At 36.2% G+C, this 17,790-nt stretch overlaps 1 protein-coding gene across 1 annotated transcript in view; it reads left to right on the top strand.

Annotated features, from left to right (window-relative positions):
• KLHL24 (kelch-like family member 24) overlaps positions 1-16,233 on the top strand; it is a 54,270-nt gene extending 38,037 nt beyond the window's left edge. Inside the window, exons 3-7 of the mRNA XM_006869810.1 lie at positions 2,889-3,073; positions 3,924-4,042; positions 9,804-9,992; positions 11,044-11,232; positions 15,437-16,233. Coding sequence (XP_006869872.1) covers positions 2,889-3,073; positions 3,924-4,042; positions 9,804-9,992; positions 11,044-11,232; positions 15,437-15,637 — 883 coding nt within the window. The 3' untranslated portion in view covers positions 15,638-16,233. The remainder of the gene's footprint in view (positions 1-2,888; positions 3,074-3,923; positions 4,043-9,803; positions 9,993-11,043; positions 11,233-15,436) is intronic.
• The last annotated feature ends 1,557 nt before the right edge of the window (positions 16,234-17,790 follow it).

The raw sequence follows: 17,790 nt of genomic DNA, 5'->3' as shown, positions 1-17,790 counted from the left end.
AGAGTTCTAGGACCATCCCCTAAGCCTGCTTGTTCGGGTATTCTGTGTTGTTGTTGTTGGAGCTCTCTGCTATATGTCCACCCGATCCGCCATCTTGTTTGTTCTCTGTGGCGTGATTTTTTGAAAAAGTGAGTAGAGGAGGCAGATGCCCTGAGCCTTATGGTGATTTGAGGGTTTTGAGTCTGCTACCCGACGGCCTCCTCCTTGAGATCTCCCCCTTTGTCTTTAGAGCCCTCCTTACCTGTGTCGTCTTGCCTCAGTGGGGTACCGGAAGCTCTTGAAAGTTCTTTTTGATGATTAATGTAATGCCATTTCTCTTCAATCTTGCATTCTTTGCATAGTCAAGCATATGATCGTCATATTCAGAATGGCCATAGCTCATTAATGCCTAAAATATTGATCTTTATGTGTTCAATTTCATTCTTTACAACTTCCAATTTCCCTAGATTCATACATCACACATTCCATGTTCCAATTATCAATGGATGTTTACAACTGCTTCTCCACATTTTGAGTTGTGCCCCATCAGCAAATGAAGGTCCTAAAAGCTTTACTCCATTCATGTCATCACACTCAACTCTACTTTAAAGAGGCAACTCTTCCTCACTCGTATTTTGAGTGCCTTCCAACGTTAGGGGCTCATCTACCAGCACTGTACCTGGCAATATTCTGATGCTATTCATCATGTTTTAGTATTCTGTATTCTGGTGCTATCTGACAGTGTACTCTTGCTACTCATAAGGTTATTGGTGGCTAAACATTCAGAAGTAGTCCATCTCCTTTTCCTAATCTGTCTTAGTCTAGAAGCTCAGCTTAAACCTGTTTGCCATGTATGTACCCTGCTGGTATTTAAAATACTGGTGTTATAACTTCCAGCATCACAGCAACACACAAGCCACCACATTACAATAAACTGACAGATGAGTGGGGGATAAAATCATAGGCACCTTTATTTAACAAAACTATTAAAATGTGAAGCTATTTTTTCTAAACATATTCTCCATCAATTTGAGTACACTTTTGAAAGCAGTGTTTCCATCTCTTACCCTTCCCCACAGAATTCTGTACTCCTGGATTTACACCACATCAAAACTGTAGTTTTAGCATCCTTGAGGGACTGAAATGTTTATTTTAAATGTTTTTTTTTAACTTGGGGAGCAAAAAGTAGTCTAAAGGGAACAAGATTAGGGCTGTAGGATAGATGTTACAAGGTTTATCAATGAAACTTTCATAGAAATTCCTTGCTACTCTTGAATGAGCAGGTGCATTGTCATGGTAGAAAAAATTCCTCAGCACAGCTTTGCTGGGCTTTTTCTCATCAGTGCAGTTTTCACGTTTCTTAAAACTTCACTTTAGTAATCCCCTGTGATCACCCTGTGTCCTTTGAGAAAATCTATCATGATGACACCTTTGGAATCCCCAAAAATAATCACCATAACCTGTTGAGTTACCGTTGTGTTTTCAGTTTAATTAGCAGATCCTCTCAGAAGCCACTGTTTTGATTGGACCTTTTTTTTGAAGGCACCCTAATGAGACTAAGACAAGTTCATTATTGAGAGAACTATCTGCAGCCATCCACTGATTGCAGAGACATGTTTACACATGTTGTTGTGGGGTTTTTTTGGAATTAAATTCATGCATGTATGAACTGGAAGGAGCCCTAAAAGCAATACTTTTTGACTTATTCTCATGTTTATTGGGCTAAGTTGTCTTTGAAAGGGCAAGCAAGCTTAAGCAAATTGAATATATACAACAAAATGCTACAAAGAAAAAGTGTAAAAAAAAGATAGTAAAAGAACTATCTTTACTGTTATGTTAAAAATATTAGGGGTGACTCAACAATAACAATATTTTGCCGTTTTGTTTTGATTAATCAATAAATAAAGCTTTGAGGAATATCACATGGACGTGTCTTAGAGTATTTTAAGTATGATGTTAGGAAATGATACCTCTATGGAAAGAGTACTAGTGAGTCAGTAGTTCTGATGCTGAAGTATCTGGTGTTTACTTCCTTCACTTTTAGTATTACTACTTTGAAATTATTTGGAAAATAATAAAATATTTTCTGGTGTATGAGTGATTCTGTTAAATGTATTACAGCATACTAGGTCAGGGCCATATGATTTGCTGGATTATTAAAGCTATTTTTGTTGTATGTATGAACAGAGTTATTTTCTAGAAGTATATATTTCTGATTTTATAATGGAAAAAGTATGACTGGCATGGACTAGGTGAGTGATTCAGTTAGTAGAAATAGCTCTGAATGAGTATTTGTTGTTAAGTGTTATCAAGTCGGTTCCAACTCATAGTGGCCGTATATAGGGTTTCTGAGGAGTATCTAGTAGATTTGAACCACTGGCTTTGTAGTCCAAACCAACATTATGGTTGAATGCTTATCCTACAGTGTCACACCGGGACTCTTAGCAGCTGTTAAAGATAATATACTAGATTTGCTTATCTTGTTTTTTTCCCTAGTAGAATTGTATAATACCACACTGTTGTTGTTAAGTGCCTTTAAGTCAATTATGACTCATGGTTGCTCTGTATAGGGTTTCTGAGGCTTTTCAATATTTGCAGGAACAAAAAGCCTCATCTTTTTCCCACAGAACGACAGGTGGGCTCAAATGGTGGACTTTGTGGTTTATACTCCAGTGCTTATCGTATGGAGCCCAACTTCACATTATATATATGGAGAGAGAGAGAAACACCATAGGAAAAAAAAAGGCCCATTGTAATTTTCTATGGAAAAATGATATTACTAACTGCCTTGTAAATATTCTCAAATTAATTGCTAGCCTGTATTTTTATAATAGTGATATGTTTTTAGGATTTTAAATAATTTAAGTATATTTTTACCTACTATTTTTTAATTATTTTAATTGTTTTAGGTCAACTGGCTACTCTGAAGTGATAGTTGTTGTTGGAGGCTGTGAACGAGTTGGAGGATTTAACCTTCCATACACTGAGTGCTATGATCCTGTGACAGGAGAATGGAAGTCTTTGGCTAAGCTTCCAGAATTTACCAAGTCAGAGTATGCAGTCTGTGCTCTAAGGAATGACATTCTTGTTTCAGGTAAAGATTTGTTACAGTAGCTACTTTTATTTAATAGTCTAGCCATCTTAAAAGATAACATTCAAATGTTAACATGCTTACCTATAAGCATAATAGTTTACACAACAAATAAAGCCAAGAATGACTTTGTGCTCCAAAATACAGAGGCAAGATGATGCAGAATGATTTATAAAAGATCTTCCAGAAAATGTCTTTGCTTACAGATTTAAATGTTCTCAAATCTATATAAAATACAGTATAATTTTCAAAATTTTTGCAACTTTAAGGAGCATAATAAAGGCTATAACTCAGAAGAGTTATAGAATTAAGCCTCTCTAATGTACCCAGTTGATCTGAAATTCTCCCCTAAATTTATGAAATAGAATTTTCTGTAAAATTGTTAACTTGAACAACTCTGTGATGTATGACATATTACCTGTAAAATAAAATGGATAATAAAAGGACAGACTTTATAAAGTATAACTACAGCATCTAGTTTGACATCTGTTTACTGATTAATAATTTTTACCAGCTCTGTAGATTACTATATATTATACACTGCATAGTGTAACAACATACACTTTATTTTGTAAATAGTATGCTTTTTTTTAACAGAAAGAGTGGTTTTAGAAATCTTTTTCAAATAATTCTGTGTGCTTCTTGATGTCTGATTCCTTGATTAACAATCTTAAACAGTTTTAAAATTTTTATTATTTTGATTGATAATCATTACTTCTCAAGGTAACAGTTGGCAGAGTTCATTTAGTGAACTAAAATCTCAAATCCTTGTATGTCTAATTGCCTTTGTCTTAGTGACATGAATCCCTTGCAATAGATACATTATTATATGTGCATTACTTTACATTTAAAGGTGGAAGAATCAATAGCCGTGATGTCTGGATTTATAATTCACAGTTAAATATTTGGATCCGTGTTGCCTCTCTAAATAAAGGCAGATGGCGTCACAAAATGGCTGTCCTCCTTGGTAAAGTAAGAGAAACCACTTTTATTACTATCCCTGGTACATTTCCAAAATAAATACCACAGCTGATTCCTTTATTTTACTCTCCCTCAGGGTATTTTGGATTCACATTGTATTTCCTTCCATTTCTAAACTTAATAAATGCACTAAAGATAAACAGTTTGACAATGTACTTTTTTTTTTTTTTTAATGTTTTATTGTGAATTATGTGAGAGTTTACATGGGAGAACATTAGCTTTACATTCATCCTATTGTATATCGTTTCATTGCCATGGTTACAGTTCCCTCCATGCATCATCAAGTAACCAAAGGGTATACCCTGCAAGCCTGCCACCCCCACCTAGGTCTAAAGTCCCCAGCCGCTCCATCTTCATCATCATCTCTGCCTCCATCTCTGGCTTCACTGCTTCTATGGGTAGGGTCCCACTCTCCACTCTTCTCCCTTGATGGTCCCAGGGACTTATGCTCCTAGACTGTAAAGTTAATCACTCCCCTCCGTGCTACAAAATGTCTGCCTTTACATTTCCAATCCTCCCAGTCAATCCTGATAGCAATTATTCTGACAAGTGTTCTTTTGATTGGATATTTTGATCTTTGAATTTGGAATTTGTGGCAGTACAGCACATTTCTCATGCACCATTGGAGTGTAAATGCCTAAAAAGTGTTGGAAAATAAAGGTGTTACATCAAGTACAAAAATAGGCCAATGTCTAACCAAACAATATTTTATCTTTTACTGACTTTGGCAGCTAAACACAGATACGTTTATCTAGAGTGATATTGTTTTTATCTTTTTTATTGTATAAGTAGATACAAAACATATTTAAAATAAGAATTAAGATAAACTCACCAATATTATCAGTTCAGCAGTTCAGACTCACCAGCCACTCTTTAGAAACCCTATACAGGGTTGTTATGAGTCAGAACTGACTCGACAACACTTAACAACAACAACATTGGATGCAGTGGTGGTGGATGGTGGGTGTGTGCCACCGAATAGGTTCTGACTCATAGAAACCCTGTATAGCATTTCCAAGGCTGATACCTTTACAGACTCAGAAAGAATCATCTTTCTCCCAAGGAATGACTGGCAGATTCGAACTACTGACCCTGTGGTTAACAGCCCAGCTCATAATCTACTACGATACCAGAACTCTTTACTATTGACAATAGCTAATAACTATTATAGAAGATACATCATTTGGGTTCTCAAACATCAGCTGTTCTTGGGAACTTGAGAATCACCTATAGACTAGTGATTTCAAACTTTTTAAAAGCAACTATACCCCACTTTTAAGGAGTTCTCGTAGCATAGTGGTTACGAATTGGGCTGTGAACCGCAAGGTCAGCGGTTCGAAACTACCAGCTGTTCCATGGGAGAAAGATGAGGCTTTCTGGTCCCATAAAGATTTACAGCCTCAGAAAACCTGTACAGGATCGCTATGAGTCAGAACCGACTCCACAGCACATCACCACCACCAAAGCAGATTAAAATACAGTGAGGTGCCAAGGGATAACTTGGGATGTTTAGAGTCTCCCCACTCCCATCTCTATTGGCTCACCCAAAGCCACCTCAAATTGATGATCAGTCTGGTAGCGTAGTAGTTACAAGTCGGGCTGCTAACCTCAAGGTCATCAGTTCGAAACTACCAGCATTTCATGAGAAAAGATAAGGCTTTCTGCTCCCATAAAGATTTACAGCCTCGGAAATCCTATCCAGGGTCTCTATGAGTCAGAACCGACTCCACTGCACACCCCTACCACCTCAGTAGACGCATCATACTTATTTGTAATTGTAGCTCTGATTAACCTCTGGTACCTTTTCTAAGGAGTCCTGGTGTGGTGCTGTGGGCTAATGTGTCAGACTGCGAAGTCATTTGAACTGCAAGGTGGGTGGTTCCAGCTCACCAGCTGCTCCTTGGAAACCTTTTACAGGGTCACTATGGGTCGGAATCGACTCAAGGGTAACTAACAACAACAACCTTTTCTAAAAAATACTCTCTTGTAGCGTCATTTTAGAGCCACCAAGAAAAATACAGAACTGCTGTAGTTGAAACAGATGTTGTTAGGTGCCATCAAGTCAGTTCTGACTTAGAGTGACCCTGTGTACAATTGAACAAAAAATTTCCCAGTCCTGAACCATCCTCACAATCATTGCTGTGTTTGAACCCATTGTTGCAGCTACTGTGTCAGTACATCTTTTTGAAAATCTCCTCCATTTTTGCTGACCCTCTACTTTACAAAGCATGATACCTTTCCTCAGGGACTGGTTCCTCCTGATAACATGTCCAAAGTACAAGTAATGAAGTCTCACCTTGTTTCTAAGGAATATTCTGACTGTACTTCTTCCAAGACAGGTTTGTTTATTCTCCTGGAAGTCAGTGGTGGTGGTGTTGTTGTTAAATACCGTCAAGTCGGTTCAGACCCATAGCAATTCTGTATAGGATTTCAGAGAAGAGACTGGTGAGCTTGAACCACTGACCTTGCGTAGCAAACCACTTTTCAGTTTAGTGCATTAACCCATAATGCCACACTAGAACTCCCACTGGCAGTCAATGGTGGCCTGGAATTCTTCCAGTTCTGCCTCCCACCAGTCCCCCTACCCCCACATTGACTTCTTGAAACTTCCATACTTTAGTCTTTGTATAAATGTAAGATAAGCACTGGACTGCTAACTGCAAGATGGGCGATTCAGACCCACCAGCCACTCCTTATATTGCCTCTCTGATTTGAAACTGACTTGATGGCACTCAACAACAGTAACAACATAAAATCCTAAAGCACAGTTTTAAAGCTACTATTCATTCCTAATTACCTTCATCTAGTGTGATACTGCTATAAGCAGGGCTAATTAAATAATGAGGATTTTGTGATACATTTACTGAAAATAAAGTATTTTAAGAATATTTTCTAAAAACAATTTGTCATTACCTACCATATTTTATGGAGTCCTGGTATGGTGCTGGGTTAATGCGACAGATGGCAAAGTCAGTTTGAACTGCAAGGTTGGTGGTTCAAGCTCACCATCCACTCCTTGGAAGCCCTATATAGGGTCGCTATGGGTTGGAACTTACTCGAAGGCACTTAACAATCACAACAACAACAAACATATTTTGTGGACTCCTGGTGTGGTGCTGTAGGATCAGCACTGGACTGCAAACCACAAGTTTGGCAGTTCAAACCCATCAGTAGCTCTTTTGAAACCCTATACAGGGTTACTAACTGACTAGACGACACTTAACAACAACCATATTTTATGAGGGGACTTCAAAAACTTCATGGAAAAATTCCATTATGTTTTCATTACATTTTTCCATGAACTTTTTGAAGCTCTCTCATAGAGGGAGCCTCGTTGGTACAGTGGTTAAGTGCTCACCTGTGACCCTAAAGGTCAGTGGTTTGAACCCACCTGCTCCATAAAGACTACAGTTAGAAACCCTATGGGGCAGTTTTACCCAGTCCCATATGGTTGCACTGGATCACATGTTGGTTTGAACCACTAGGTCAGTGGTTCAAACTCACCAGCCACTCCTTGGAAACCCTATAGTGTCACTATGAGTTGGAACTGACTTGATGGCACTCAACGATCACAACATAAAAACCTGAAGCACAGTTTTAAAGCTACTATTCATTCCTAATTACTTTCATCTAGCGTGATGCTGCTATCAGCAGGGCTAATTAAATAATGAGGACTTTGACTAAGAAACGTATGATTATTTAATTTGGCCATTTAAAGGCATATTGAAAATGCTTGATGTTTCAAAAACATGTGGATTGGGTGGAACACAAATGTATTTGACAAGCATTAGCATACTTGACCTAAAGATAGCCAAAAGCTTAGAAACACTAAATATAGAAATAGAAGGAAGCATGCTTACTTTACAGAACCAGTCCTAAATATATAAAAGGTGTTTGCTGTAGGATCAGCACTGGACTGCGAACCACAGGGTTGTCATTTCAAACCCACCAGATGCTCCTCAGAAACCCTATACAGGGTCACTATGAATCGGAACCAACTCACTGCCACTTAACAACACAGCTTTTTCCTAAAAATTACATAAGCTGAATTCACAGACTTGTAAATTATTTAAATGTATAAATCATTTGTGTTGAGAAAAGCTAGGATGATTGGGAATATAATATAGACTCTTAGAACCAGAAGGGATCTTAGAGAGTATTTAGTGTGGCTTTCTTAGTTTACAAAGAAACTGAGTCCCCAAAAGATCAAGGTTTCACAGAAAGTGGTGAAAGTCAGGGCAAAAGCTCAGATTTTCTTAATCTGTTGTTGTTGTTCAGTGCCATTAAGTCAGTTCTAACTCATAGCGATCCTGTATGGGATTTGAACTGCCGATCTTAGCAGTCCAGTGCTTATCATACAGCACCACACCAGGACCCCTTTCTTGATCTATAGGGTTTGTTTTTTTTAATCTTGATTCTCACTGTATGTTTTTAGTCTATACACATTATCACTTAATTAAGGACTTGAAGAATTCTACTTGAGGGATACTGCACTGAAGACAAATGTCTCCTTTGTTAGTCAATTAGAACTAGGATCTCTGGCTGAAGGAACACATATGAGTAAAACTTATGAGTAGTGTATACTTTTGAGTAGCACTTCTCAAACTTAAAGTGCACACATATCACCTGGAGTTCTGGAAGGTCTCGTGGGATCTTATATTCCATATTTCCAACAAACCCTGGATGCTACCTGTGTTCTGGCTCACAAACCAGAATAGAAAGAAAGTACCGCATTTTCAGAGTCTGGATATTTCTGGTGAGGACCACAAATCTTTCATGCTTTTTAGCTTTCCAGGCGATTTCTGATACAGCTGATGATCTGTTTTTAAACTTGATTTAAAAAAAATATTTTTTCTAGATCTGGTATTATTATCATACATGTTTCTTATTGATCAAACAGTGCATTGGAGTTGGCAGTACGTTTTAGGGACTTAAGCACCCAAACTAAGGATCTAAACATGTAATAGCAATCCCATAGAAATTAGCAATAGCAGCCAAATAAAGAAAGATTGGCATTGAAACACTGAAGACCAAGACAAAGAACTGAGTTTAAAGGAAGAGTCGAGTTATCACAGCTAAAGTATACTGACACACAGGGCTGGCAAGACTTCGTCTCTCATACTTGGGACCAGTCCCTCAAGAAAGACATTTCATGTTTGGTAAAGTTGGAGGGTCATCAAAAAGAAGGAAAACCCCAATGGGTGGCAGTAACAATTGTAAGGATGGTGCCGGAGCAGGCAGTGTTTCCTTCCGTTGTGGATAGAGTACTTTTGACAGCACCTAACAACATCACAACATACTGACACCCCACTCCACTCCACCCCAAAATGTGTAATGTCAGAATGTCAGCTGCCTGAACTACTGACTAGAATTTCCTCCTGATGAGGTACCTGTAAATATTCCAAAATATGAAGAAAAGCCAAGTCTGCTAGTTGTTAAGTGCCATCGAGTTGGTTCCAACTCAGCAACCCTGTACAGGGTTTCCGAGGACCAGCTGGTGGGTTTGAACCTTGTATTTTGAAGTCCAGTGCTGATCCTACAGTGCCACAACAGGAGTAGAAAAATGTCTTTGAAGGCTCCTTGGTGATAGGGATGTGATAATAAAAGAGATTTAGAAGCAAAGACCGAACATATTGCAGTTATCATAAGTATCAAGGACTTTATAAAGGGGTGAATTCCTTTCCTTCTTTTACCACCTAGCTTACAATTCAGACTTTTAATCATTAAGATTTTCCATATATTTTACACATAGGTGTATGCTGTTGGAGGCTATGATGGGCAGAACAGACTTAGCAGCGTAGAATGCTATGATTCCTTTTCAAACCGGTGGACTGAAGTTGCTCCCCTAAAGGAAGCAGTGAGCTCTCCTGCTGTGACCAGCTGTGTAGGGAAATTGTTCGTCATTGGCGGAGGGCCTGATGATAATACTTGTTCTGACAAGGTAAGCCATGTTCTTTTTAAGGCACTGCCAGTGTATATCTACTTCAGAATTACAAGAAGGGTAATTCCGGAGGTTTATCATACATACCTAAATTCCTTAGTGTGAGGGGCTTTTTAAAAATTATTTGGTACTCTTTGCTTTTGGTGGGTGAAGCATTGAATCTTAAGTTGCTGAAAGGAGACGCTCATACACCTAACAATTAATTGTTAAAAGTTTGAGCCACTCTTTGAAATGGCACTATTGTCAATGTCTCCTAAAATGTTGTGCTAAGTAAATCGTTCCGAGCCTTTTACTGCTGTAGTCTGCAGAATCTAAACAAATCAAACCAAACTCAATCGGGAGGTAAATTAGCAAAGGGAGACGGAGAAACGAATTATACTGATTCAGACTGGGTCATTTACTGCATATTTCTACAGTATTTTTTAGGCAAGAGAGAAGAAAATAAGAAGTCTCTGTGTAGTATAAATAAAGATGGATCAAAAGTGCTGCAGTTCATTGAACTGGTACAGAAGAAATGTGCCATTCTGATATCAGGAAATTCTGTGTTTATTATGGAAACAATTGACTAATGCTTAATTGGTTAACTAGTTAACTGAATTTTGTTTATTAGTTAATTCTTTTTCTAAATTAAATTCTAATATAGTCAAATGTTATTCACTTAGAATTATTTAATTCAAAATGTGTGATAATTCAGAATATACTGAATATAGGTTTACTGGTGTTTTTTAGAAGAAAGAACTCTCTAAAGGTGCAAATAAATTATATACAGAATGAGGCATAGTTTTGTTATAGAATTTTTTTTATTTAGCTGAGACTTTAGTGAAAATAGTAAAACAAATTTAGTAACCATTCACTCAGACAAAAAATCTTTTTTTTTGGGGGGGGGTACCTGTACTATATTTGCTAGGAATAAATTTCTATTTCTTTTGAATATTTCCTTAATTCAGGCATTTCACTATCAACTTAACCTCCCTTAAGTCTCAAAATTAAGGGATGGGGTAAACTTGGATTTTTGTATGGATATTTTAATTAAATATTTCTATATTATTAGGTTCAATCTTATGATCCAGAAACCAATTCTTGGCTACTTCGTGCAGCTATCCCAATTGCTAAAAGGTGTATAACAGCTGTGTCTTTAAACAATCTGATCTATGTTGCTGGTGGACTGACCAAGGCAATATACTGTTATGATCCAGTTGAAGATTACTGGATGCATGTACAGAATACATTCAGCCGACAGGTAATAACCTAAAATAGTTCAGAAGAAGAATCAATCTAAGAGGGACTAAACATGATTATTATTAATACTGGAGTCTCATTGTTAAAATACTTCATGTATGCTTGAATTGTTTCACAGTTTTATAAAATGCCACATAAAGCACATGGTATTCCTGTTACATTGAAATCATTTTTCTTTTACCATCTCATGGTGAAGTACCCTTTGCACTTAGCCTCTTGACTTTTTCTCCACCTATTTTAGAATCCTACTTCAACCCTATACTCTCTCTATATACATATTTCAGAAGAAAAGAAATGTTCCCAAACTGGTTTCTTTGCTTTTCTGGTTAGAGGCTAGGTAATTTGTTGGTTTTGTTATAAAGGAAATGACAGTTTTCAGATCTCCTTTATCCACACACGCTACCTCCACCTCTACCTGCACCCCCCTGCTCCACGTAGCCCCCCCTCATCCTTTTGATCCATGGCTTTCTTGCTTTTCACCACTAAATAACTTGCTGGTTAAGTGCTGGAAATCTAGCTCTACCAACACCACTCTGCTGTGCTCTCAAAGGTTGCTACAAATTATTTCCTCACTCTCCTTTATACTCTGTTATTTTTCCACCCAAACCATCATTTGTGTGTTTCCTGAACCTCTTTCCTCTCCCTCATCCCTGCTGATGAGAATCCCCCACTTAGGGAGATAATCTCTTAGTAACTTCATCTTCTCCTTGGCCTGATGATTTCAAGTCTTTGTCATCAAGTCTTTGCTCCTGAGATCTAGACTCAAATTTCCAACTGCCTATTTGATATTTCCCCATGGATGTTTCAGGACTTCAGTCTGAAAACAGAACTCACCTTCTTCCCAAAAGCCTACTTTTTTTTTATTCCAAGCAACCTAGAAACATAATTTCTTAGCTTTTCCCTCAATTTCTGTTAAATGACTCAATCCATCAGTTTTGTGTCCTGCTTGTTCTGTTTTTCTGTTCCCCATTCCTGCTGCTCCTGCCTTTGTTCAATTCTTTCTCTTTAATTTTTTGTCTAAATTAAAACAATAGTACTTTTTTTTGGTCTATAATGACTTATTTCTCTAATCCATTTTGCCAGCTATTTTGTAACAAATCTGATTATGTCTCTTTCTCAGTGGAAACCTATTGAATAAAATGCAAACATTTTGCCACTTCATTCTAGACTTCCTATTGTCTGATCTCTTCTTGCCCTTTCAACTTTAATTTCCACAAATTTACCCCAGTTACATTACTTTTCTATTACTCGTATTCTCTGTACAAGCATACATGTTCATGCCTACACACCTTGGTTTCTGATGTACTCTTAGCCTCTTAATATCTATTCCATCCCCTCTACTTGTAATTCTACTTATCTTTTAAGATCCCCTTTATAATTACAACAAACTGGGTTGTCCTTGCCAGAACTAACCTCTTTTCTACTCATCGGTTACAATAGATACGTAAGAGGTGTAGCATAGACTGTAAGGCTGGTTGGTAGGGTTTGAGTATAACACCATCTTTCTAAAATCATTCACATAGATTCAGTTTCTAATTAGTAACGTATTCAGAGTAATGGTCCCCCAACTGGTGAAAAGGACATAATAGAATCTTGAGCAGAGACAGTATAATATTCAACCGTCTCAAGTCACATTTAAGTAAAAACTAAACAAACTCGGTGGTCTCTCTTGGAAAGGACATTCTGTAACCCTACAGAAGTAAGAGTGTGCCTGTCACATAAGAGCACCCCCCTTATGGTTACATTCACCTTCACTTTATAGCAGCTGTTGACACATTAAGCTGTTCTTTATTGGTTTACTGTAGCGAATTTTTAAATCAATATTTTCACCAAGAATTACTATTCATTTGAATAGGACAACTTGATGATATAAAATGGTAACAGAGGTTAGGGAGGTAAGTGCATATAGTACACATGGGGTCAGTTGCCATGTCTCAAAATCAACTCAATGGCAAGGATTTTTGTTCGTTTTTAGCATAATTCAGGGTACATGATGAGTATACTTTTATCTAAATGATTGCAGTAAAACTAAGAAAAATTCAAGAATGGGACTCATATTGCACATTTTCTCTAATTAAATGATGACTAACTGACTTCTGAAGTATCAAGGAAAGACATTTAGGTCGTAAGTATATTAAATTTATTACAACAAAGACAGATCACTGAAGTCCAAATTTAGTGTTCTATATCAAATCTCTTGAAGTGGAAAAGTACTGGGATTTCTGGGAATAGAAACCTTATCATTTCTCTCACTACATATACTGTTACTTCCAGTACCAGTACTCTTCCACTTCAAGAGATTTCATATAGGACACTAGATTTGGACCTAAGAGATCTGTCTTTTTTGTAATAAATTTAATAGGTAAATGTTGAACTGTCTATCATGATTCGTCTTCCGTCTTAATGCTAATCAGTGCAAAAGGATAAAATTGAATGTACCAAGGCTACAGTATGATTCCAAAGACACTATTCTTTAAAATGCTTAGAATATTAAATGGCAAAGAACAGCTGAAGAAATTTGCTCTTTTCTGCAGTCCCAATGGACCCAATCAATTTCTTTGTCTATTCCTCACTACTCTCATGCCTTTTGACTGTGCATCATTGCTAAAAGCCACAATTTGATATTCCAAACACATCTTTTTAACCTTTGTAGAAAATATTCTTTAAAAGAACTGTGGAGTTCATTTTTTTTGTTGTTTTTTAAAATCAATTATGAAGACTTTTTCAGTAGAGGAGGTATGTAAAATATCATTGAAGTTTAGAATAATTAAATGAAACAATCTAATTCTTTTTATGCAGTATTAGCATTTAAACATGCAAAAATAGGAATAAAGGAGAGAGATTTATTATATGTGTCTGTGTGTATGTATAGTAACATGTTCATTTCAGTCTTGAGAAATGACATTAAACTTCATGTATTGATAAATTATTTTCCCTATAGTTGCTCTTAACTATGAGACTCTCACAGAGTGGTATAAGTATCTTCCTGACTTGAATGAAGAACTGTTTTCAAAGTTGCTTGCTTCATTTAATTTTGAATACAAGAGAACTTCAAATGGTTTATAAAAAAATGAAATGAGAAGATACTGGAATTTTTCCGTGACCTTCTTGAAGCCCCCTTGTATTATTTTCTGAAAGGATATTAATAACCATGTTTTATAATTATATGCTATTTTAGCATTATCATCAAAGTATTTATAAGATTAAATAGTGCAAGGTAGCTAGTACCTAAAAATTGACATGTTTCACTATTGTTTTTTATTATATTCAGAACTTTTAGAATTTATAGAAAAAGTGCATTTTACATTAGATGGAAAATGTAGTTTTGGCCCATAATTAGTATAATTCATGAGCAGTTCAAAAACACTATCCTGTTATATAACTTCACCAAGATTTAATTTTAATAGAAGCAAATATTATATACAGAAAAATATGATCAAAATGTTTATTGCAGTTATAGGTAAAGCTACTTCATTTTAGTAATCTGAGATCAGAATAATAATAGGCAATAACTTTGTGAATTACACTGAAGTATAAATGGAAGAATATTTGACACCCAGCATAACCAGGCCCATATGAGAGTGAAACAGTTTCTTTCTTTAATGACTCTCCTCTTTGCAAGAATATTGTTTATATACTAATTATTGACTCACAATAGTAAAGTCTAGTAAGGAATCTTACTGTGTAGAAAGTGAACTTTTAAATATTATTTGGGTCTTTTCTATGTCCCAGTCAAGACCCATAACAACAGAGCTTGGTTAATTTGGTTGTAACTCTTTCTCTCATTCATTCATTCAACTTGTGGGGATAACCCCTCGTAGTGAGTAATGTTCCTTCTCCTTGGTAAGGTAATAGCCACTTTCTGTGATCTGCTTGCAAAAGGAAAAGCAAGTTTGTTTAATTACCATGAAGTTGAAAAGCAAAAAATAAAATAAAACCTCAGTCTACCATTCCCACTCCATCTCTCTACATCTTGGTCCCAATTACAAAATATAATCTACTGTAATTCTCACTTCACCTGTGCAAAATTTCCTACTCTCACACAAAGAACAGAAGTTTGACAAAAGGGTGCTTATTTCATGTATTCTAGACTGTGCTAAAGCATATCATTTTGTGTTGTTTTATTTTTTACTTTTAAGTTTGCTACCAAGTTCCTTACCATCAACAGTTATTTATTTATTTTTTTTTTCAATTTGGCTGAACAGGAAAACAGTGGTATGTCTGTGTGTAATGGTAAGATATATATCCTGGGTGGAAGACGGGAAAATGGAGACGCCACAGACACTGTTCTCTGTTATGATCCTGCAACAAGTATCATCACAGGGGTAGCTGCAATGCCCCGACCAGTGTCCTATCACGGCTGTGTGACTATTCATAGATACAATGAGAAATCCTTTAAACTCTGAAACCAGGATACCTCACCCAAGAAGACACACCAATCCAAGATGAGAGATTCAAAATCTCTGGAGTGGGAACTTGACATACTTCCTTTGTGCCATATGCAAAAAAAAGTTAGTAAAAATAATAATTGTGGTGTTTTTCTCCCCAAAATATCAATCTTTCAATCTATAAATAAAGCCTTGCCTGTAATGGGGCAAATTATTTTTGTTAAAGGTAAAGGTGGTTGTTGCTTTGCCTTTGAGAAGGTACCTTCATAAGTAGTTGAAAAAATTCTGTGTGGAATGGAAACTAGTAGTTGCCTGCATACCTTTTAAGAAGTTGTGAATGCTCTCTTCATATATGTATGTTTATCTGTAAGACTGTATTTTCCTTGTTTTGTCATACATGTAGAGAAAATTGAAATTTTCGGCTTCATGTAAGTAGAATCATCAAATGCTTAGAATACCCAGAATTCATTCTAAGAGGGAAAAATCATGTAAAAAAAAAAATTGTCACTAAAACTATATCAACGTTGATTCATTTTAAAGGGTTTTCTTTTGTAATTTATCAAAATTTGGTGACAGCCATGTGACTGTATAAAATACTGAATGATGACCTCATTGTAGAATTGCATGATATTAAACATCTGGAGATTTGGAGATGGATGGATAGAAGATACAAGAGCAAGTATCTGTAAAAGGATTCAATCTGTATATTAATTCCAACAAAAATATATTTAAGACTATTGAAAGGAAAATTCACTGTTGCTTTCAAAGTGTTTATGAGTCACCTAAATCCTTTAAAGAAGCTACTTTTCTTAAGCTAGGCAAAGGAATTAAAATCCATTTTGAATTATTATGAAAGATAGGGACAAATTTTCTCCTTAGTCCAGCTAGTGTGCTATGAGTACTTTGGGTGAAGACTTCATCCCATGGTTACCCTACTTTCTTGTGACCTTTTAAAAATCCTGGAAGTCACCACTAAATGCCTTTAATAGCATATAGCAGGGACCACCTCTGTGTCCATTGTTCTTTTTTAAGTTGTTGTTGTTAAGTGCTGTCTAATCAGTGAGTCAGTTCCAACTTATAGCAACCCTGGATCAGGTTTCTGAGGAGCAGCTGATGAGTTTGAACTGCTGACCTTGTGGTTCACAGTATGATGCTAATCCTACAGCACCATAACAGCAATACCAGTCTTCTAGAAGTCTTTCACTTGGGACCCACTATAAAATAGGAGTCCTGGTGTGGTGCTGCAGGATAATAGCCTGTACCAAAAGGTCAGTGGTTTAAACTTACCATCCGCTCCTCAGAAACCCTATACAGGGTCACTGTAAGTTGGAACCAACCCAATGGCACTTGAACAATAAAATTGCACTCTACATTTTAAGACTTCTAAACAACAAATAATATTTTTGTCTAGAGTTTTTTAACTCCAAATTACTAACTTAACAGTTTTCAGAGACAAATGTAATTTTTTTTCAATGGCAAGTGCATGGTAAAAGGAAATACAACATAAATGATTATTGAGATTCCTGGATGGACAAATATAATTTATAACATTTTAGAGATGTTTCAAGTAGCTTACTAAATTTTGACTGTCCAGTCACTATTATCATCTGGTGGTGTTATTTTATACTTCATGTCATAGGAGGGATGATGCAAATATATGATTATAGAGTTAGCATATTTCTGTAATACCAAGGTAGAAATCAAAAAACATTGGAAAACTTTTTTTCTCAGTAGATGCAGGTGTATAAAGCATCCCACTTCTAATATAAAGCATCCACTTCCAATGCTGAGAAACTTAATCCTGAGAGAAACTGAAAAAGTTTAGAAATTCAGGGAATTTTTCTTTTTCAAATTATAATTTAGAAATGACATACCTTTTTGTGATAATTATCAGAGCAATTCAGAAAACATTTTCTATCGTTTTAGTTCAAAGACAGTTGCAGATTCAGTTGGGATACTGTGCTTCATTTCAGTGTGAACATCTTATTTCTGCATTATATCTTTTGTATGTAGAAATGGAACTTGAAGTTTAGCCCTGAATTTCTGTGCAGTAAATGAGATAATGTATGAGAAAGTGTTTTGTAAATGCTTAGAACTATACAAATGATAGTTGTCATTTTCATGTGTATTTGTGAAATCATGCCCATCTATAAATACAAACATTTTATATA

Source organism: Chrysochloris asiatica, unplaced genomic scaffold (genome assembly GCF_000296735.1).
Source record: "Chrysochloris asiatica unplaced genomic scaffold, ChrAsi1.0 scaffold00135, whole genome shotgun sequence".
NCBI classification, from domain to species: domain Eukaryota; kingdom Metazoa; phylum Chordata; class Mammalia; order Afrosoricida; family Chrysochloridae; genus Chrysochloris; species Chrysochloris asiatica.
The sequence above is the reverse complement of the archived record's forward strand: the minus strand, read 5'-3'. Positions and strand labels throughout refer to the sequence as shown.